The sequence below is a fragment of the Cavia porcellus genome, unplaced genomic scaffold, assembly GCF_034190915.1.
Source record: "Cavia porcellus strain 051 isolate PalLab524CR breed Dunkin Hartley unplaced genomic scaffold, mCavPor4.1 scaffold_16, whole genome shotgun sequence".
Taxonomy (NCBI): Eukaryota; Metazoa; Chordata; class Mammalia; order Rodentia; family Caviidae; genus Cavia; species Cavia porcellus.
The window spans coordinates 57,851,870-57,872,287 of record NW_026947499.1 but is presented as its reverse complement, the minus strand read 5'-3'; the positions used below and the strand labels follow the sequence as shown (position 1 = coordinate 57,872,287).

General features: G+C 42.1%; 1 protein-coding gene across 2 annotated transcripts in view; it reads left to right on the top strand.

Moving 5' to 3' along the window:
• Positions 1-19,324, top strand: part of Cgas (cyclic GMP-AMP synthase) — a 36,859-nt gene extending 17,535 nt beyond the window's left edge. Inside the window, exons 2-5 of one of the 2 annotated variants that reach the window (XM_003478261.4) lie at positions 7,436-7,655; positions 9,505-9,747; positions 14,981-15,083; positions 15,681-19,324. In XM_003478261.4, coding sequence (XP_003478309.1) covers positions 7,436-7,655; positions 9,505-9,747; positions 14,981-15,083; positions 15,681-16,032 — 918 coding nt within the window. In that variant the 3' untranslated portion in view covers positions 16,033-19,324. Of the gene's footprint in view, positions 1-7,435; positions 7,656-7,753; positions 7,893-9,504; positions 9,748-14,980; positions 15,084-15,680 lie in introns of those variants that run through there. The other variant, XM_063226891.1, reaches the window with a different exon arrangement.
• The last annotated feature ends 1,094 nt before the right edge of the window (positions 19,325-20,418 follow it).

The following is a 20,418-nucleotide window of genomic DNA, read 5'->3' as shown; positions in this document are numbered from 1 at the left end:
ACAGCGAACCGGACCTGACAAGGTCTGCCACCCTCAGTGTTGCTTCCTCTTCCGCCGTTGGGGGCAGGAACAACCTCTTATAAGGGGAAGCAGTATCCAATCACAGAGAAGCGCGCCTAACAAGCTGATAGGCTAGCGTCACGGGTAACTGGGCAGATATGACAATTTGGCGGGCTTGTTCAGGCCGGGAAGAACCCGGAAGCAGGAAATGGGCGCCATTCATAGGCGGCTTCCCACATCTCCCCCTTTTTTATTTATTAAAATAGGATGGTCTGTGGGTCCCTCCAAGGTGTCTATGACGTTGTTGCTGTTAGACACCTAGGAGTGGGCCTACCTTGTAGGCCGAGGCATGAGAGAATGTAGAGGTCTATACCCTGCTGTGCATCACCTTGTTTTGTGCATATCCTTGCGCCAGGACCATGCTCAAGGTGAGTGGTTCATTTTTTCGCAGGGCCAGGCATATGCGAACCGAACCTGGATGCATATAGACATTCATTCATGCCTTCCCCCCAACCTTTGAGGCGGATGGCACTGCAGTACCCTTGGTCTCGCATCTCAATGCCAATAATTTGACTCCGGGAGGGACCCCTGGCCTTATAGGCCATGTATATCTGAGTGGAGCCTGTCTTAGGTTGACCGGGAGGGCTTTTCCCGTCTTACCCGTCATTGGCTTGCCCACTCAGCTTTTATAACTGATGTTCTGCAATGTGAAGGAGATATGTGGCGGCCTGCTGGCCTGATGGGCCACCTGCTGCCATTTGCATGGCTGTCATAGCCGTGATCTTAACCTGCTGCTGAGTTTGTATGAGGCGATCTAACAAGCATTTAATAACCACAAGCCCCACTAGGAATGTCACGGCAATCAGGATCCAAGTAGTCAGGTTGGGCCAGGAGAACCAGGAGGTGACGCGTTCCCACAAACTGGCTATAACACTGCCTAAAGTTGATAAATCGAATCTGACTGGACCTAGTTGGATACCATCCATATTGTCAAGTTCCTGACCGACTATGAGGGACAAATTGTGAAACTTAGGTAGGTAGGTGTAATAGGAACCCACAGAATAGAAAAAGCTCCAAACCAGACATTTTAGTTTGTAGATGGTCTCGGGTGCTGAGCGTCGGTCCCAGAAGGGTCGAGTTGACTTGTGTCCGCGGGCTTATCCTCCTGTGCTTTATCAGGAACTGGTGGGGAGTTTACTGCTCGCGTCAATCTTTCCGGGACCCACAGCGGTTCACAGCCTGGTTCCTGTGGGAAGACACAAACCGCACCTCGGGTCCAGCTAATCACTGGATCCGGGCCCATCCATTGTCCTGTAAGGACATCTTTCCATCTCACCAGCCCTTTGTCGGCCGGGGACGGGTTATTGTGCTCCATGGCAGGGGAATGATTATTGTGATTAAGATTTAAAAAATTTATGGTAAAGAGTGCCAATGATATTCTTCCTTTGGGCGTTAGGCCGTGGCCACCCAATTCACGGCACAGGCGTGTCCACTCTTCTAAGGACCTATTTTTGTTAGTTCTTAGGACATCACGGCACTCCTTAGTGCACTGTTCAAAAATCAATTGTTTTATGAGAGGGTGAGCCGCCTCAGCATCTGGAAAAATCCTGTTAGCGGCCTCAAGCATGCGGGCCACAAAGTCTGAAAATGGCTCTCCCTGCCCTTGTATAATTTTTGTAAGGTGACCCGTATGTTCTCCCTTTCCAGCCAGCCGTCTTCAGGCCTGGAGGCCACAGCGGCTAATTTGTTCATAAACCTGGCGAGGGTATTGAGTTTGATCTTCCTCAAAGGCTCCTCGCCCTAATAGCATATCCCTGTTCCACTCTCTCTGGTTATTTTCCCTGTTGGCTGCCGCCTGCTCTACACAGAATTCCTCATTCCAGGACTTCCAATCTAAATATTGTCCGGGGGAGAGGCAGGCGCGTGCCAGCTGGGTCCAATCTCCAGGAGTTAAAAGCAGACCTGCCAATGCCTCTAAAAGCGCCATGGTAAATGGCGCATTGGGCCCATAAGCTGAAACTGCGTCCTTGATAGCTTTAAGTTGTTTAATTTCTAAGGGCTACCGGGAATGCATGGAGACCGGAACACTCAAAGGGAAGCCACGACCATACCCTCTGGTGGAAGGAACGTAAATCTCGAAAGGGTGACCCGGTTAGATGCCTCGGGTCCGCAGCAGGACTCTTAGGGAGTCAGCGAGGGGTTTGCGAGCAGCGTTGCCCACAATGGCGAAACGAAAGCGAAACAAATGCAAAGAAAAGAAAAAAAAAAAAAGACCGGCGTCCACCCGTGTGGCGCTCAAAATCTGTTAGGTGCGTCCACCCAACCCAGGTGACCCAGTACTCACCTGTCCCGGGAACCGCTGTATCTCATGTAGCTGATCAGGGTGAAGAGAAGAGGCGCTCGCGGCCTTCTGTTGTTATTGGGCCAGGTCCTCCGTCGTACCGCAGGCGACAGCAATCGCACCTCCCGGCCGAAGAGGCACGTCGCTGAGTCTTTTACCTTTTTCCCCGTACGGGCGGCCACCAGATGACCGGAGCCGCGGGAGACAGGAGACCAAACTCGAGCAGGATCAGCTCTCAAACTTTATTACGTACAGCGAACCGGACCTGACAAGGTCCGCCACCCTCAGTGTTGCTTCCTCTTCCGCCGTTGGGGGCAGGAACAACCTCTTATAAGGGGAAGCAGTATCCAATCACAGAGAAGCGCGCCTAACAAGCTGATAGGCTAGCGTCACGGGTAACTGGGCAGATATGACAATTTGGCGGGCTTGTTCAGGCCGGGAAGAACCCGGAAGCAGGAAATGGGCGCCATTCATAGGCGGCTTCCCACAACCTCACAGTACACCCTAGTTGTCCTGGGCTACCTGTGGCCAAGTATCATGGATTTAAGCAGTCGAGCTGTGTCTGCACAGTTCCAGATGCAGAAGTCTGAGATCAGGTGTCAGCCTCTCCTGGCTGCCTCCCTGCTGTGTGCCCTCAGTGCCATCCTCAGCGCACATGCGCAGGGGCACACCCTTGCTGTTCCTCTTTGTTTCGAACCAGGTGTGTGGGATTAGGGCCCTACCTTATGGCCTTATTTAACCTCAGTTACTACCTGAGAGCCCTATCTCTGAGTATAATCACACTCTGGGTTAGAACTTCAATTTGTGGATTTGGGGAACCTGCCGCATGGTATCTTTGAGTTGGGACTTGCTGTATTTCATTGCAATGAATAAACCACTCTGTCCTGGTTTAAACAGTGCAATCCGGCTGGGTGTGGTGGCCCAGCACCCTGGAGGCAGCCTGAACCACACAGCAAGACCCTGTCTCAAAAAGCAAACAAACAATGCCCCTCTCCCGCTTGGTGGGGGGTAACAGTGCTGTATAATAGTTGTTAAGGAGTAAAGAAAGATTTACAATATTCTTTTTTGTTTTTGTCTCTTTTTTTTTATTTAAGGAGAAAAAGAAAAAAACAGAAAAAGGGTACAAGTTATACAGAATTTCAGAAAACATGAACAGTAGGAAATCACTAGTTAATAGATTACATATTGTTATCTTAGAAATAGTTATTCAAGTTACAAAATTAAAGCATATAAAGTGGACTTTCAAACAGTGAGACTGGAAACAGTTTTGTTCAATGATCCAACAAAACTCAGTAATATGGTTATCTATCTTATACACTTAAATATATATATGCAGTTCTATTCATGTTATATATGCAGTTAGACCACTTTCTTTTCCTTTGTTTTGTACAATGACAATTACACATTTTAGGTTTTATTACTCCCACAATTCTTATTACTTTGTTTTGAAGAGAGTAAAACAAAATGTGCCATAACAGGACAGAGTCAGTCAAATCAAAAGGATGGACATAATAGATAATGTAAAAACAAAATACTAGGTGATCAGCAATGGTTACCATACTGCCTCTTGCTATCTTAAAAGAATTGCCTATATCATCAGTTATAATAAAATTGAACAAAACAGTAAAGAATAAAACCAAAACATTGGAGACATTACAGGACTTTAAAAGAAGATAATAGTCAACCGGGATGGGCGTCATAATGAATCTTATTGTCTTCACAGTTTTGCCTATACTTTCGAACTTGGTACTATCAAGCAAAGCAGAATAGAAGAAAATCAGTCAAAGCAAGATGGTGAGGGCTATACAGGGTTTCAAATCAAGTTAATAGGAAATCAAAGTGGGTTACTATAATGTATCCTGCTTTTTAAATTTTTCCCTAATTAAGATAAAAATAAAAAAGTAAATAATTTTTTAAAAAAGGAGATTGAGATAAAAGAGGGCATAACAACAAACCAGTGCAGGTCAAAGCATAATCATTTAAGCAAAATAGTGTTTCACCACAAGATATCCTGACATAAAAGTAGTTACCATAGTGTCTCTTTCCTTGAAATCTTTGAAATATAACTTCGTATACTGTAGCACCAAACATATCAAGACAATATAAAGCCATTCAAGAGAATGACAGTATTACAAGGTATTTAGAACCAACTATCAGAAAATGAACAATGATTTCTGTATTATCTCCTTGTCTATAAAAGTTTTTGCTTATATTGTCACATATAATAAAATCCAATAAGATACAACCTGTTAAGACCGATGGAGACAGAAGAATAAAAGCTTGGTGGGACTTCAAAGCAAGATGATACTAAATCAGTACTAGATATTATGATGTCTTGTTTTCTCCAAAATAGCTGTTCCTACCATCCAATCTCCTCTGCCTCATTTCTGTTGAGATCTTTTTCTGTCGTTTGTTGTCAGTTCGTCTTCTTCATTTCACTTTCTGCTCCATTCATTGTGGCCTTTCTGCCATTGTTTCTGAAGTCTTGGTATTTTCCTTTTTTAGAATATACTGCAGTATTCTCTGTAGAGTTGAATTGGTGGTTGCAAATTCCCTTAGTTCCTCTTTATCCTGGAAGCACCTTGTTTTTCCACCAATTTCTAGGGACAGTTGTGCAGGATATATCAATTTTGGCTGGAGGTTGTTATCTTTCAAAGCTTGAATTATTTCCCCCCATGCTCTTCATGATTTGATGGTTTGTGCCGAGAAGTCTGCTGTAATTCTGATGGATGTTCCCTTGTAAGTGATCTATTTCTTGTCTCTGACAGCTTTTAGTATTCTGTTCTTATATTGGATTTCTGGAATTTTGATTATTATATGCCTGGGTGTAGCTCTGTTTGGGTTGTAGGTGGCTGGGGTCCTGTATGCCTCATACATCTGAGTATCTTTACCCTTTGCTAAATTAGGGAAATTCTCTTGGGTTATTTCTGTGAATAGCTTTCGTAGTCCATTTGTTTGTGTCCCTACTTCTTCTTTTATGTTCTTAATTCTTATAGATCCTCTTATCATCTTCTAGCCTTTGTATTATTGCTGTTTGTTTTCTTGTTATTTTTAAGAAGTTTTTCAGTTCATGCTCCCATATTACAAATCTGCCCTCCAATTCAGATAATCTATCCTTAGTTTCTTTCAAGCTGTTGTGCCAGGTTTCGACAGAGTTTTTAGTTTCCTTGGTAATCTCTTTGAACCTGCTTCACGTATTCTATGTTTTCTCTATTTTCTCCATCAAACAATTCTTCCCTTTTTTTCTGTTCTTCCATTCCACCATCTGTTTTTTCTTGGGCGGTGCTTAGCATTTCTCTAACTATTCTACTTATATCTTGCTTTATTTCATTAAATACTTCATTTTTAAACTTGTCTATGAGGCTCTGGAGATACCACTTTATGTCTATTGGTGCCATGTCTGATATTGCATGTTTTCTTGTCTTCCTTTGTGTTTTCCTTTCCTTTCCTTGGTCCTGATCAGTGTTCTCAGTATTGGGGACTGAGGACCCTTTCTTGTTGCTTCCTCTTCCCATACTTTTTGTTTCTTCCATATAAGCGAATGTAGGAGGCCCAATTTTCTTTCTCTTTGTCAGTTATAGTTTGTTTGAATTGTGCTGGCTAGGTGTTCCCGCCCACTGCAGTGTACTAGGAAGACACAGACCTGGGCAGCCTCTGCTGGGCCCGCCCCTCCAGGTCAACCTACCGAAGGCTTCACTAGGGTGAACCTCCAGGCACTGGGACCTGTGTTGGGCTTGCCTACTGGGTCTTAGTCAGCGGTGTCACGCAGGCCAGGCATTCCCCACCAATCCCGCTTGAGAGGGGAATATACGGCTAATGTCACTGCAGCATCCTGTTCCCGGCGAGTCTGCCCGGTCCCAGTATGTCCTTTGCTGGAGCCTCCTACTCTATGAAAGGGTCCCCGTTCCGCTCACTCACTGCAAGTCGATGTAGGGCTCCCTGCTAGTTCTGCTCTCAACTCCGTTTGCAGATTCCTGCTCTCAGAGGTTTCGCGTGTCCCTCTCCCTGCCCTGCAGATTTGGATGCAGCAGCGGCAGCAGGAAATTGAAATCACGGCTTCCAGTGGCGTGGGTTCTAGCTTCCTGGGCTGAGATTTTATCTGTTCCTGTTATAGCACCAGGATTGGATTTCCAGTTGGTTTCTCATAGCTTAGTTCATTCCTGGGTCGGCAGGGTGTATCTCCCTTGCTTAGGACTTCTCGTACCGCACTATTCCTGGATTTTAAGCGGGGTATCTCAGAGAGCCTCTGTAGCTGCTGCCATCTATCCTCCATGTTCTCTCGGAAGTCTGTTTTTGTCTCTTTGAGACAGTCTTGCTATGTAGTACAGGCTGGCTTTGGGTTCATTTTGTAGCCTAAGATAGCACAATATTCTTAACAAAGAAGAATAAATATTATGATTGCTAAATTATTATTTTGAGTATGGAAAAGAAGATTCTTTAAAGCTCTTAGAAACACTGTGATTCATAGACATTAGTGTAGTGCATGACGTGGGGCATCCTGGTGGTTGTGCTAAGAGAGCCCTCGCTGGACGGTCAGGGGGTGACAGGAGGGTGGCTGCAGTATGTATCTTGTGACATAAAAGGTAAATTCTTAAAAGTGTTTTATTTTATTAGATTTTAAACTTAGAAAACTCCAACTGGTACAGCTTTTTGTTTTGTTTTTTGAGACAGGGCCTTGCTATGTAGTTCAGACTGTCCTTGAACTCACTTCATAGCTCAGGCTGGCCTTGAACTTGCAGTGATCCTCCTGCTTCAGTCTCCTGATTGCTGGAATTACAGGTGTGTGCCAGCACACCTGTCACCAACTGCAGTAGATTTTTAAAAGAGTACATTCTGTGATTTAAAATTATATTAATTATAAAAATAATGGTTGATAATGATAAGAAAGAGTGAATTGAGAGTGGACCCGGTAAATTAAAACCAACAGTACTTCTCTGCCTAACCCCAGCTCTAGTAGACCTTCTCCCAGAGGGTTTAAATGTTAGGATTGTTGCTTTTCAAAGCAAGGTTTCAAATGAAAATTATACAAAAATTGCAATTGCTTATAAAATATTTATTAGCAGATATTTCAGTACTATTTTTACTGTTTCCTAGATTTCTGCACCTAACGAATTTGATGTCATGTTTATACTGGAAGTCCCCAGAATTGAGCTAGTGGAATATTCTAACAGTGGTGCCTATTACTTTGTGAAATTCAAAAGAAATCCCAAAGAAAATCCTCTGAATAGGTTTGTAGAAAATGAATTATTATCAGCTTCTAAGATGCTGTTGAAGTTTAGAGAAATTATTAAGGAAGAAATTAAAAACATCACAGGTAAGCTTTTTGACTTTTGATCCTTAAAGTTCTTGTTCTGCCTGTTAACTGCCAGTGTATGCTCACTCCTCTCCTGATCTTTCCTGACCTCCCTGCAGCTGACTGTTGAGTACTGCCTCCTGCTACAAACAACCTTGCGCTTGATTTCAGTCTGCTGCATCTTCCTGGTATTCTTCTTAACTGTTGGCTGGTTCTGCTGTGATTTCTACTGAATATTTCCTGCACTGCTGCCAGTTGCGCTGGGTAAATGAACCTTGATGAAATTGGTGGGATCCCTGATTGAAGCTCCAGTCTAGAGGAGACCTAGAGTGTGAGCAGCGTTAGGCACAAGCTGCAGTGGGTGCTCTAGGGAATGAACTGGAGAAAGTGGTGATAACTGAGGAAGAGCTTGTCAAAGCAGCAGGAAAATGGATAAGTGTGGGAAGGAGGAAGGTGTAGAGCCAAGAGAAAGGTATATTTCAGATAGGAGACTGTAACCCTTTGTGCAAATGATCCTGTAGCAAAGGAGAGACGGCTGATGCTCCCAAAGGAATAATTAAGGAGTGAGGTGCTTGAGCAGGGAGGGGGAAAGGGATGCAGAACTTATGGGCAGAGGTGGTCTTTGACAGGTGGACCATACTTTCTCAGTGGTGACAGGAGGGCAGAAGGTACAACAGAGGCAGATATGCAGATTTCTCCAGCATTTTGAACAAAGAAAATAGTTTTATTTGCATATTGAAGACTTAAGAAATGATGACATAATAAGATTAACAGAGTTGACATCATGACACAGATAGGTTTCAAAAACTGGATGATTAGGCTGTTAATCCTGGCACTTGGGAGACTGAGGCAAAAGGATCGCTATGAGTTTGAAGCCAGCCTGGGCTACAAAGTGAGTTCAAGGCCAGCCTGAACTGTCTCAAAAAGACCACAAAATAAAAAAACAAAACAAAACACTGGATGATTAATTGATTGCCCAAGAGAGTCTGGTATACTCCCAATTGATTCTTAAGCATGTGTCCACTTGACAGTTAGGGTTCCATTCCGTTAGTTGTCAGTGTCTTTCTTTTTTTCTTTTTCTTAGGACTAGGAATTGCTGTACCGGTGCACTTTTGCATTTTCTCCTTTGTGCTCAGCGTAGTTTCTCCTGGGAATCTTTCCTAGGAGTCTTTCCTGCCCATACACCCCTGGCTCCCAAAGACACCTGGACTCTGACCTCCACAGCCACCTGTCCAGTGACTATCTGCTTTTGGGCAATTAGAGTCATAGCACCAAAAGAATGATGTGCCTCAGCCCAGTCATTCCTTCTGCTTTTTCTGTTTTTTGGAATGGGGTCAAAATGAACCATTTCCCAGGCCAAAATCCTGGTGTGGGTTCCTGGTTCAAGGTCACCTTCCTGTTCCCCTCACGTATCCTGCCTCTGCTGCAGATCCACAGAATGGAACCCCTTTATCGAACTGAATAATTAATTAAGCTGCAGCCCAGCCTTGGTTTGACCCCTTGCTCTCCCCTGCCTCCCCTGGGTCTCAGTGTTCACTGTCTATGCTGTACTGCTGCAGAGACTGCCTTCCAACCCTCTTCTGCTGCTCACATGGCTCCCCCTTCTACCCCAGTGTCCCACAATCCTACCTGGGATTTTCATCCCAGATGCCCAAGCCCCACAGTCATCAGAGCACGCCCCCTTGCATTGTGTCCATGCCTCCATGGCAGTCAGTAAGTGTTGGTTAAATCAGTAAACACTCCGCCTGGGGCCAGTTTCTGTCTTAGAAGTCAGGTTCACTTTCTACTTAATGTTTCACAGATCAGTTATCTCACTTCCAGGAAAAATTGAGTCAATAAACTTTTTCTTTCCTTTGATCCATTTAAACAGACATAAAGGTCGTTATGGAAAGGAAAAAACCCAGGAGCCCTGCAGTGACACTTCTTATTAAAGAACCTGAAGAAATATCTGTGGATATAATCCTTGCTTTGGAATTAAGGAGTAGCTGGCCTCTAAAGACCACAGAAGGCCTGCCCATCAAAGACTGGCTTGGAGGAAAAGTCAGGACTGAACTAAGACGAAAGCCATTTTATCTTATTCCCAAAAATGCGAAAGAAGGACAAAGTTTCCAAGGTATTTTTAATGTAAAGACTGAAGAGTTGTTAGTATTACATACAAGGGTAGTAGATCAACAGCCTGCTAATGCTGTTGGCGTTTTGAAACCTATCAGGCTAAATAGGTTGCAAGATGATAGTTTGGTGAGAAATGGAATTGATTTTTTTCTTTTTTGGTTTTTGGAGACAGGTTTCACTATGAAGTTCAGGCTGACCTTGAACTCCCTTATGTATCCCAGGCTGGCCTTGAACTCACAGTGCTCCTCCTGCCTCAGCCTCCCAAGTGCTGGGATTAGAAATGTGCACCACCATGCCTGGCCTGGAGGTGGAATTGAAAAGTGCATAGTTAGAGTATGAAATACCTACATTTGAAATTTATTTATTTTTTTAAAGAAAGGCAGTACTGGCCTTAGAGTCAGACTGTTCCAGTTCTGAATCCTGGGACATCTTCTCTGACCAGCTGTATGATCTTGACCTGGGTGCAGGTCCTCTTGGAGCCTGTTCACGCATCTGTGTGCTGGGCTAATAGAGTTATTTAGGAAGGTAGAAATGAGCTGGTGCCTGTGAGGTCCCAACTTCATTCAATTCATGGCAGTTCATTGCTATGATCCATAGCATTCTCACTACCTAGCTGCTCACCCTTAGCACTGTTTCCCTTCGCATCTCACCTAGCAACAGCCAGTGCACTCTCTTGCCTCCGCCTCACTGGGGCCAGGTGGTGAGTGCTGCCTTCTCCTTGATGTCCTGGCCTCTCCCAGCAGGGTGATCTTTAGGTTGTGGTGAAGTAACATGCAAGTTCCAAGAACCAGACAATAAAACTGGGCAGTTGTGATATTTTTTTCAGGTGGCAGGAAACAAAGTAGCTGATTACTTTCATTTTCTCCCATAAATTTATTTATTTGTTTATTTTTCAAATCTATTTTATTTCAAAGAGAAAAAAATTTCAAAAGCATGTCACTTGATACATATATATTGCTGTGGTATGACGTTTTTAATTCTTCTGGGAAGATAGCCAGATGGAGAATAGCTGGATTGAATGGGAACTCTGGTCCTAGCTTTTTGGAGCATCTCCACACTGATTTCCACAGTGGTTGTACCAGGCTACACTTTCACCAAGAGTGGAAAAGGCTTCCTTTTCCCCACAACCTCTCTAGCATTTGTTACTGCTTGATTTCTTGCTAAGAGCCACTTTTTCTGGCATGAGGTAGAATCTCTGTTGTTCTAATTTCCTGAATAACCAGTGATGTTGAACATTTTTTCATATATTTATTTGCTGTTTGTATTTGTTTATCTGAGAAGTATGTATTCATCTCAGATGCCCATTTTTTAGATTGGGTCTTTAAATCTGGGAGGAATGATTTTTTTGGAGTTCTTTACATGTTCTTGATAGTAATCCTTTGTCTGAGGTACAACTGGCAAACATTTTCTCCCATCTTGTGGGAAAAAAATGTCTCTTCACTCTGTTGGTGGTTTCTCTTGCTGTGCAAAAGCTTTTCAATAGGATGAGATCCTAGTGGTTGATTCTTTGTGATAGCTCCTGTGCAGCTGGGGTTTTGTTCACAAAGTCTTTGTCTATACCAGTGTCTTCAAGTGTTTTATCTAACCTATCTTCATGGTTTTGTAAACAACATAGCTTTCTGTAAAAAGGAGCTATACCCCTGACCAATTTTCTAAGCTCCCAAAAACCCTCCTTGTATGTGATAACAGCAATCTCAGCATGGCCCCATGCTATCTGCTTGCTGACCCTCTGCTGCCTTGAAGAAAAATGGAAGCTAATCCAGTGTGCAGAGGAGAAAAAGTCCTTTGCAGCCCCGTTGGCCTGCCTAGTGGGTCAGTCCTCACGTTTTTGCATTCAGGTGACAGAGAGTGAAGGTGATGATGGGTGTTCAACTCCAGCACTGCTGTCTGATACCATGGACTGTTTTGTGTCTCTTATTGCAGACTACCTTTAGACAAGACCTGTGTGTGTATACACACCTCACTGATTCAACAGTCTTGCTGGTGGTGAAAATACTTACACTGGCCTGGAGACACTTATGTCTTGGCTTTTCTCTTTCCAAACATTTTCTAGAACTATCACAAATTGTATTTTTAAAATGCCCTAAATTGCCTAGGCTGGGCTCAAACTTGTGATTGTCCTGCCTCAGCCTCTCAAGTAGCTGGGTTTATAGGTCTGTACCATCATGCCCAATCACCTTTTTTTCCCTTATAGTTTCTGTTTTTAGATGCTGGTTTTAAATTTTGATCAATTTATAATGCATTCACTCACATGGTTCCAATTTTTTTATATATTTTATTTTACAGAGCATAAAACAAAGAAAAATAAAACAGAATGAAACCAATCAAAAGTAAACCAGCATAAGTGATACAGGACTTCAAAATTTTAGGAAACAAACAATAGTTACCATAATGTCTTTTGTTGCCTTCAAAATAGCTGCAGATACTTTCGGTCATAGTAAAAATCAAACAGAAGAGACTAGAAACAATAAACCAAAACAGTGAATGCAATAAAGGACTTCAAAACAAGCCACTAGTAAATCCAATATGTCTTGTTAATCTTTCAAATAGCTGCTACTGCCATCATATTTAACATAAACAAAATAGAGACTAAAACCCAACCAAACAAAACAATGATAATGATACGGGGGATTGCTGGAATCGCTTCCTGGAGAGGCCTGCTTCCCCCGCCCCCCAGTCAGTCCAGGTGCTGATTCCCTGAGAGAGGCTTGGCTGTAGCTGTCCCCACTCTAGCAGCAGCTGGTGCCTGGTGCTGCTTTCCTGGTGGGGCTCACCTCCTGGTGAGGCCCCTGGTTCATTTTATTTTATTTTTTTAGTTCCAAAGTTAATGCTACAGAAAAAGGTATTCCTCCTCCATGCATGTCTCCTTTGAATTCTCTTCTTCCTGAGTATAAACTATTAATCTCCTTTAGTTTATGTTTCATTTGAAATATATGATACGTACATATGTAGTAATACCTTGGTTCACAAATGCTTCTGTTAGCAAATGAGTCATTTCACAAACAGAAGCATTCAACAATATTTTGCTTCTGTTCAAGAATTCAGCATTGGATGATAAATACACCTTAGGTCATCTTTCCCCAAATATGGAAAAATTAAGTTCACAAACTGAGGTACCACTGGTATAGTCATATGCCACTCTGATCTCTAAACGAGATTGTGGCTATCACTCCATAACTTAGTATAGAAATAACAGCCTTTCTTTTTTCCCATTTTCTTGGGTGCTAGGGATTGAGTCCAGGGATGAATACCTGCTAAGCCTACATCCTAACATTGGGCATCCTCAGCCAACATCCATCCCATTCAAGTCTCTTTTTTGTTACTGGTCAGAAAGTAAATCCATAGGTAATTTTGCTAGACACTGCCCAAATTCCCTCCATAGGCATTGTCCCAACTTGAATTTCACACAGAGCATCAGAGTACATTCCACCCTCAGCTGTAGAACTGGGGCTGAGGGGTAGAGGCTGGGAAGGCTGCTTCCCTACGCTGGAGGTGGAACCCAGGGCTTCAGGTACCCCCGGCCCTTGTCAGTAGAACTTGGTAAAACTTTTTGCCAGTTGGAACTTTTGTAACTAAACAGTCAAGGAAGAAGTGATATCTCAGGGTAGTTTTTTTTTTATAAATAAATTTAGCCAGCATGGTGACTCATGCCTGTAATCTCAGCACTCGGGCAGTTGAGGCAGGATCATTGCAAATTCAAGACCAGCCTGGGCTGCAGAGTGATACCCTGTCTCAAAAATAAAAAACAAAGCAAAACTAATAAACCCTTTATTTTAGAAAGCTTCAGATTTACATAAAATGCACAGAGATAGTACAGTGTTCTCATGTCCCCTGACACTATTTTCCCCATTAACTTCTCACTTAGGAGTTCTTACAATTCATGAACTGATATTGGCACACCATTGTTAAGTTCATTCTTTGCCCAGATTTCCTTGATGTCCCCCGAGTGTCCTTTTTTGCTCTTATGATCCCATCCACAGATCACTTAGGTCTCCTTAGGTTCCTCTTGACTGTGACCATGTCTCAGTCTTCCTTTGTTTCTCTTGGCCTTGACAGTGTTGAGGAACATAGCTCAGGTGTTTTGTGGGAAATCCCTTAACTGGTTTTCATTTGCCCATATTGCAGTTAGCGCTTTTGGGGAACAAGCGTGCAGAGGTAAATGAAGCGCCCTTCTCATTCCATGAGCATAGCTTAGCATGGCCATGTTGCCCACGCCCACCTTGCTGAGGTAGCGTTTGTTCAGTTTCTCCACTGCTGAGTTGTTCTTTTCCTCCTTTTCATACTGTGTTACTTGGAAGTTGTATTAGTCACTTTTTACTCCTTGCTAAGACAAAATACCTGATGCCCAAAATTAGGGAAGGAAAGGTTGTTTCAGTCAATACTCAGTTGGCTCCAAGGCAGGGTGGCCGTTGTGGGCCGCAGTTCCTGGCAGCAGCCAACTGCAAGGCAGCTCCACCCCTAGGCGGGTGTAGCACTTACACCACCAATCCAAGCACTAGACAATGAACCAATCACAAATGCTAGATTTGGTCCCATCCATAATTCTATGAGGCTTGGGGGCCACTGACATAAACCATCACAGAAGTCATATATACAGCTTCTCTCTATGTTTCATTTGTAGTTATATCTAGAAGTAAATTGATATTTTTATGTCATTGTAAATGATACCATTCTTAAAATTTCATTTTCATTAGTCATATATAAAACACGTTTGATTTTTGGGGACTGGGAATTTAGCTCAGCTGCATAAGTGCCTGCCTTGCAAGTGTGCAGTTGTGAGTTTGATCACTGGTACCAAAAAAAAAAAAAATATGTTTGATTTTTATATCTGTTGTGTTAGTAACTCTTAATCAAATTTGTGAGTTTATTTGTGGGTTCTTTTGTATTTTCTGTGTGTGCAAGTATGTGATCTATCAATAGTGATGGCTTTGTTTCTCCCTTTCCTGTGTGGTGACTCTGTTTTTTCTTTCCTTACTGTGTTTTCTGGGACACCCAGTGCAGGTTGAACAGGGACAGGGATAGCAGACATCCTTGCCTTTATCCTGATTTCCCATTTTTCCCTATTCTCTTTATATCACTTGGTTTAATATGTAACTACATAATGTACCTGCTCACATTATGTGTTTGCCTCTACAATATCTTCAGAATCCTATTTGAATAAAGACGCAACCTAACTTAAATGTTTAGATATGCACGCTTTTGGTAAAGTACTTTTCTATTCTTTTGAAATTAAGAAGAGACATGGCGGCTATCTTTTTCTCACATTGAAAAGGACATTTTGAACAATCATGGAGACTCTAAAAAGTGCTGTGAAACTGATGGAATGAAATGTTGCAGGTAATGTTCTTATTTTGTTAAATGGCAGGTTATGTGTCATATGTTTATGCCTTTGTTGACTCTAAAGCTCAGACTTGATCATTTCTGGGTTGGGTTGGGGAATACTGCAGGGCTGGGGAGACCTGGGGGAGGAGGGCATATTAAGTATAGGAGGAGAGTGCAGGGGTTGGGGGGTCTGTCTCACTAGCTATTGATGATTGCTTTGGGATGGTTTGGCTAAGTTGAAAGCTAGAGACTATCTGGTCAAACTTGGAACTACACTAACTGGGCATTTATTTTTCTTGGTAACGCAGTGTACCACAAAGAAATGAGGTTGAAAGGGATTACTCATTTTGAGTTTCTGAAGTTGGCCACTAGAGAAATAATGTAGTTTGCATGCTGGGTGTGGTGGCACACACCTGTAATCTCAGCATTTGGGAGGCTGAAGCAGGAGGATTGTTGGGAGTGCGAGACCAGCCTGGGTTACAAAGTGAGTTGAAGGCCAGCCTCAACTGCATAGTGAGACCCTGTCTCAAAAAGACAAAGATAAAATAAAATAAAATGAATATAGTTTGTACAGACGTAAAAGTAAATGGCTTGCTTTTTTTTATTAAACAGGAAGGACTGTTTAAAACTAATGAAATACCTTTTGGAGCAGCTGAAAAAAAAGTTTGAAAAACGAAAAGAATTATCTGAATTCTGCTCTTACCATGTGAAAACTGCCTTCTTTCATTTATGCGTCAAGTACCCAAAGGACAGTTACTGGAACCCCGAAGATATACACCTCTGCTTTGATGAATGTGTGGCATTCTTTCTTGAGAGACTCAGGAAAGAAGAACTTCAGCATTTTTTTATTCCTGGAGTCAATCTTTTCTCTCAAGAATACATTGACACAAAAAGTAAAATATTTCTTGCAAAGCAAATTGAATATGAAAGAAACAATCAATTTCCAATTTTTAGTGAATTTTGAAATTGTATTCTAAAAAAGATTCAAGAATTGGAATGACAATAGTAATTGAGATTGTCAAAACAATTGTGGACTAAAAACAATAATTAATTACTCAGTTCTTATTTTGTCATAATCAACCTAATGTAAGGAAGTACATGAGCAAAAAGGTTAACTAAGGGATAAGAAAGAAAAGGAGTATTTAAAATCTAAACACTTCACTGGACCAGGCACAGTGGTACATGTCTGTAATCCCAGCTGCTCAAGGCTGCGGCAAAGTCAGCTTGAGGATTGCTTGAGTCCATGAGTTTGGGACCATTGAGAGCTATATGGCAAACCCTGTGTCAAATAAAAAGTAGATTATGAAATAGGAACTTTACCAGATTTGAAAGTGATAAATATAATAAAATAGGTATCCTCCCTAATAAAATTCATCAGGTACTTCCTGAACACTAGTTGTCACCTAGCACAAGTATCTGGAAGGTTGTGAGAGACATTATTAGAAATGCTCACTGCTGAGGATGCAGGTAGCTTAGCAGTGGAGCACATGCCTAGCATGCACAATGCTGTGGGTTTTATCCCCTGCACTGAAGAATAAGAGAAAGAAGGAGAAGAAGAAAGGGGAAATGATGACTGCTTCCACAAAACTAGGCTTTGTTCAGCTTATAAATACATTGGGATATAATGCCCTGTCATATACACTATGGAAAGAAAGAAAACTGATTCTATATTTTTCTACATGTTTTAGGAGATACAAAAATCTTGTAGGAAAATCTAAAGTACTTTATAACATGGCTAAATATAACACATAACTTATTTTTAAATTTATTTTCATTTTTAGTAACACTCCATTTGTGTTTCTGGGAAGGTAATGTATGCATATAGTACCAAACTCAGAGAGACAAGTTTCTAGTAAAATGTTGCTCTCTTTGGTAGTCAAACAGCAGTCCACCTAGAGGCAACTGATGTTCACTTTTTCCTGTTCATATATTTTGCACATTTTCTTATTTGCTGTGAGGTTAAACTTAATGATGTAAGCTCAGTTGACTTGGGAGCCACCTATGAGATTAGTAAAGCACATTTTTGGGTGTGGGTGTGGGTGTGTCCTGAAAGTGTGACCTTGGGAACTTTATATGATCTCTGGCCTCCTCTCTGGCACTTACCCAGCTCCGCTGGGCCATCATGAACTGAGCATCTTTGTTGCTCCATACCCTTCTACCTTGATGTTTCTGCCTTGGAGCAAAATGACCATGGAGTGACTCGCCTAACACTGTGAACCAAATTAAATTCCTTTTCCTCTAACTTGGGATGTCAGATATTTTGTCCTAGTGATGGGGGAAGCTGACTAATAGAGTAAATTGGTACTGGAGAAGTGGTGTTGCTGTGACTGTCCCTTACTAGGTGGTTTGTAAGCCATTGGAACTTGCAGGAGTTTGGAAAGATTTGGCAAGGCTCGCTAGAGAAGCCTTAGAATGCTGTAGGCAGAGACTGATGGGTGATTCTGCTTAGAGCTCGTAAGACCAGAATGCTAATGGGCCAGGCTCAAGAGGTTTCAGCTGGAAATGAGGACTTTGTTGGCAGTTGGACCAAAGGACACATATTATACTCTGACTAAATTAAATAAAACCTACATTTTGCCCATGCTGAGATTTTGCAGGAGGCAGATTAAGGGTGGAAGACAAGTTTATCTGGCAGAAGAAATTTCAAGGCAGCCTAGTATTCAGACTGTGGCATGGAAACTGCTGACTACTTTGAGCCAGGTTTATAGCAAGAACAAGGGGCAAAAAACAGAGCACAAAAGTTTTAAAAACTTACTATTTTGGCCCAGAAAGAGCCAAATGTAATGCTTGGGCCAAAGTCTGTCTGCTGAAGAGATTATCGCCACCGAAAGGAATCAACTACTTTATACAGAGACAAGAAAGATGACTTCAGGGCATCTCAGGAATCAGCAAGACTTCACGCACTGCAGGCTCAAAGATGCAAAAGTATAAACTTTTTGTTTGAGAAGAGAATGTCTAGCCCCTCTGCTTGAGAAGGCACTCCTGGGGAATTGGGTCCTTGGGATTCATTTCACTGTGCTCAGCCATCCAGGCATTTGGACATTGTTCCAGCCAAATTTCAAGGGGGCCTACCTACTTTCTGCACTGGTAACAGAGCTTGGTAACTTCCATTTGATACTGGTGTTATTGGCATATGGCATGCAAGAATTGTGGAGTCAGAGAGGCTTCAACTCAGATTGCAAAGGAAGGCCTGGGAGGCTAGGCAAAGAGCTCCTGAGAGGACAGTGCATGAAGCTATGAGACTAAAAGTCCAGTGGAGACCCTGGAAGTTTGAGATGCCAGAAATGCAGAACATCTGCTGAAGAAGGTTACGGACAGAAGGTGGAGCCAGCACAGGGAAAAAGCTGTGAGAGCTGCAACTGAAGCCCTCTAGAACCCACATTTTACCACTGTGTGCTATGGATGCTGGACATAAACCTGCAAGATTTAATGTTTTTTCTGCTGGTTTTTGGGCTGTTTTGGTTCAGTTGTTTTTTTTTTTTTTATCCTCTTTAGTCCTCCCTTTTGGAATAAGAATGTTATTGGGATTCTGTAACTTGTTCTTGATTTTTATATACATTCATGGCTCGGAGTTTGCCTTGACTCTTAGGAGAGACTGACTTGGGACTTTTGAAAAATACTGGAACTTTTGAGACTGAGGGAAGAGATTATTGTACTTTCATTCATACACTGGATAGTTGTATCATGTTAGGTGTAATTATGACCTTTTTCTTGTGTTTAGAGATGAAGTATGATTTAAGAGCTGTGTTTGAGTGTCAAATTGACAAGAATAAAATGTGATAGTTAAGCTTAATTGGGTCAAGTTGATTGGCCTGTAAGCCCACTATGGGATAAAGCACACTTCTGGATGTATCTGGGTGGATCATGATAGCATGACCTTGGATACTATGTATGGTCCCTGGCTGCTTCTCCTCCAGTACTGTTACCTGCTCTTCTTCCCAGCCGTCATGACCTAAACATCTTTGTCCTGCCATGCCCTTCCACCAGAATGTTTCTGCCTTGGAGCCAGGTGATCATGGACTGAATCCCTTGAAACCAACAGCCAAATAAGACTTCTTTTCTTTTAGTTCTGGATGGTGGGTTTCATGTCCCAGGGCTGAGTAAACCGAGTACGAAAGCTGGTTTACATTTTCCTCATTGTTTTGCAGTTCTATGTATGTTCTGTAAAACTGAGCCTTTGTTTGTTGCTTATGTGACAACTTCTATGTGATTGTCTTTTTTGGTGCCTTTTAATAAACTAAGTTGTAAAATTTTAATGTAGTCTATCAGTCTTGTTTATGAGTTGTGCATTGTATTTCTTACAGCCTACTATATTTGAACATATAAGAAAGCATTTTAGGGACAATTAATGATGATAAACTGAAAAGTATCAAACAAAAAATCCAAGGTATATTAACATTATAAAAAAAGGTGACAGAGGCACACAAGGGCCTGGGTTCAGTTCTCAGCAAAAGTACTCATGTGGGACACACATGACAAAGTAGTCATAGTCCAATTTGACGATAGTTCTCAGCTATATTTATAAAATGACAGTAATAGAAGAGTTGACTGTTAATCTCATCAACATTATGATTCACTTTATGGGAAGGAGGATGTGGTTAAGTGCCAGTGGCAGTAGAGGGAGCACGGATTGTTTTAGTTTCCTATTGTATAAAAAGTAACCACAAGCTTAGTGATTTTATTTTTTTGCTTACTGATTTTAAACAATGTATACTTATTATTTCAGCTTTTCTGGATTAAGATTCTGAGCATAGTTCTGGTTGGCATCTCACAAAGCTATAATGAAAGTAGCCGGGGCTGTTTATGGCATGGCAGGAGAAGCACCCACTCTTTGGGGTAGAATTTATGGGACTGAAGGCTTCTGTTTCTTGCTGTCAGCTGAGGGTTCCCTCAGCTTCCAGGAGCTGCTTTCAACTCCTTACTTGTGAGCCCACAACAGTAGTAGCTTAATTCTTCAAAGCTAGGAAGTTTGAGATTTTGGCAAGAGAGTGCTATGGTTTTGTTTAACACAATTACATACCCATAATTCTGTGCATCCTGTTACCTTTATCATACTGTCTTGGCTGAAATCAAGAAACAGCCTCCACTCACTCAGGGCACGGGGAGTCCCTCAAGAATAATGTGCTAGATTAGCCCACTACATGATTAGGAGAAGACAGATCTCCACAACAGCCCTTCTGACACCAGTTGGAATGTCAAAAGATTCCAAAAACCTCTCTGGTTTGATAATTTTCTTGAAAGACTTACAGAACTCACTGAAACTATCTTATTCCTAGTTGCCATTTGTCACAATGTAAGGATACAAATTCAAGTCAGCCAAGGGAGAAAATGTGTAAGATAGAGTTCAAAA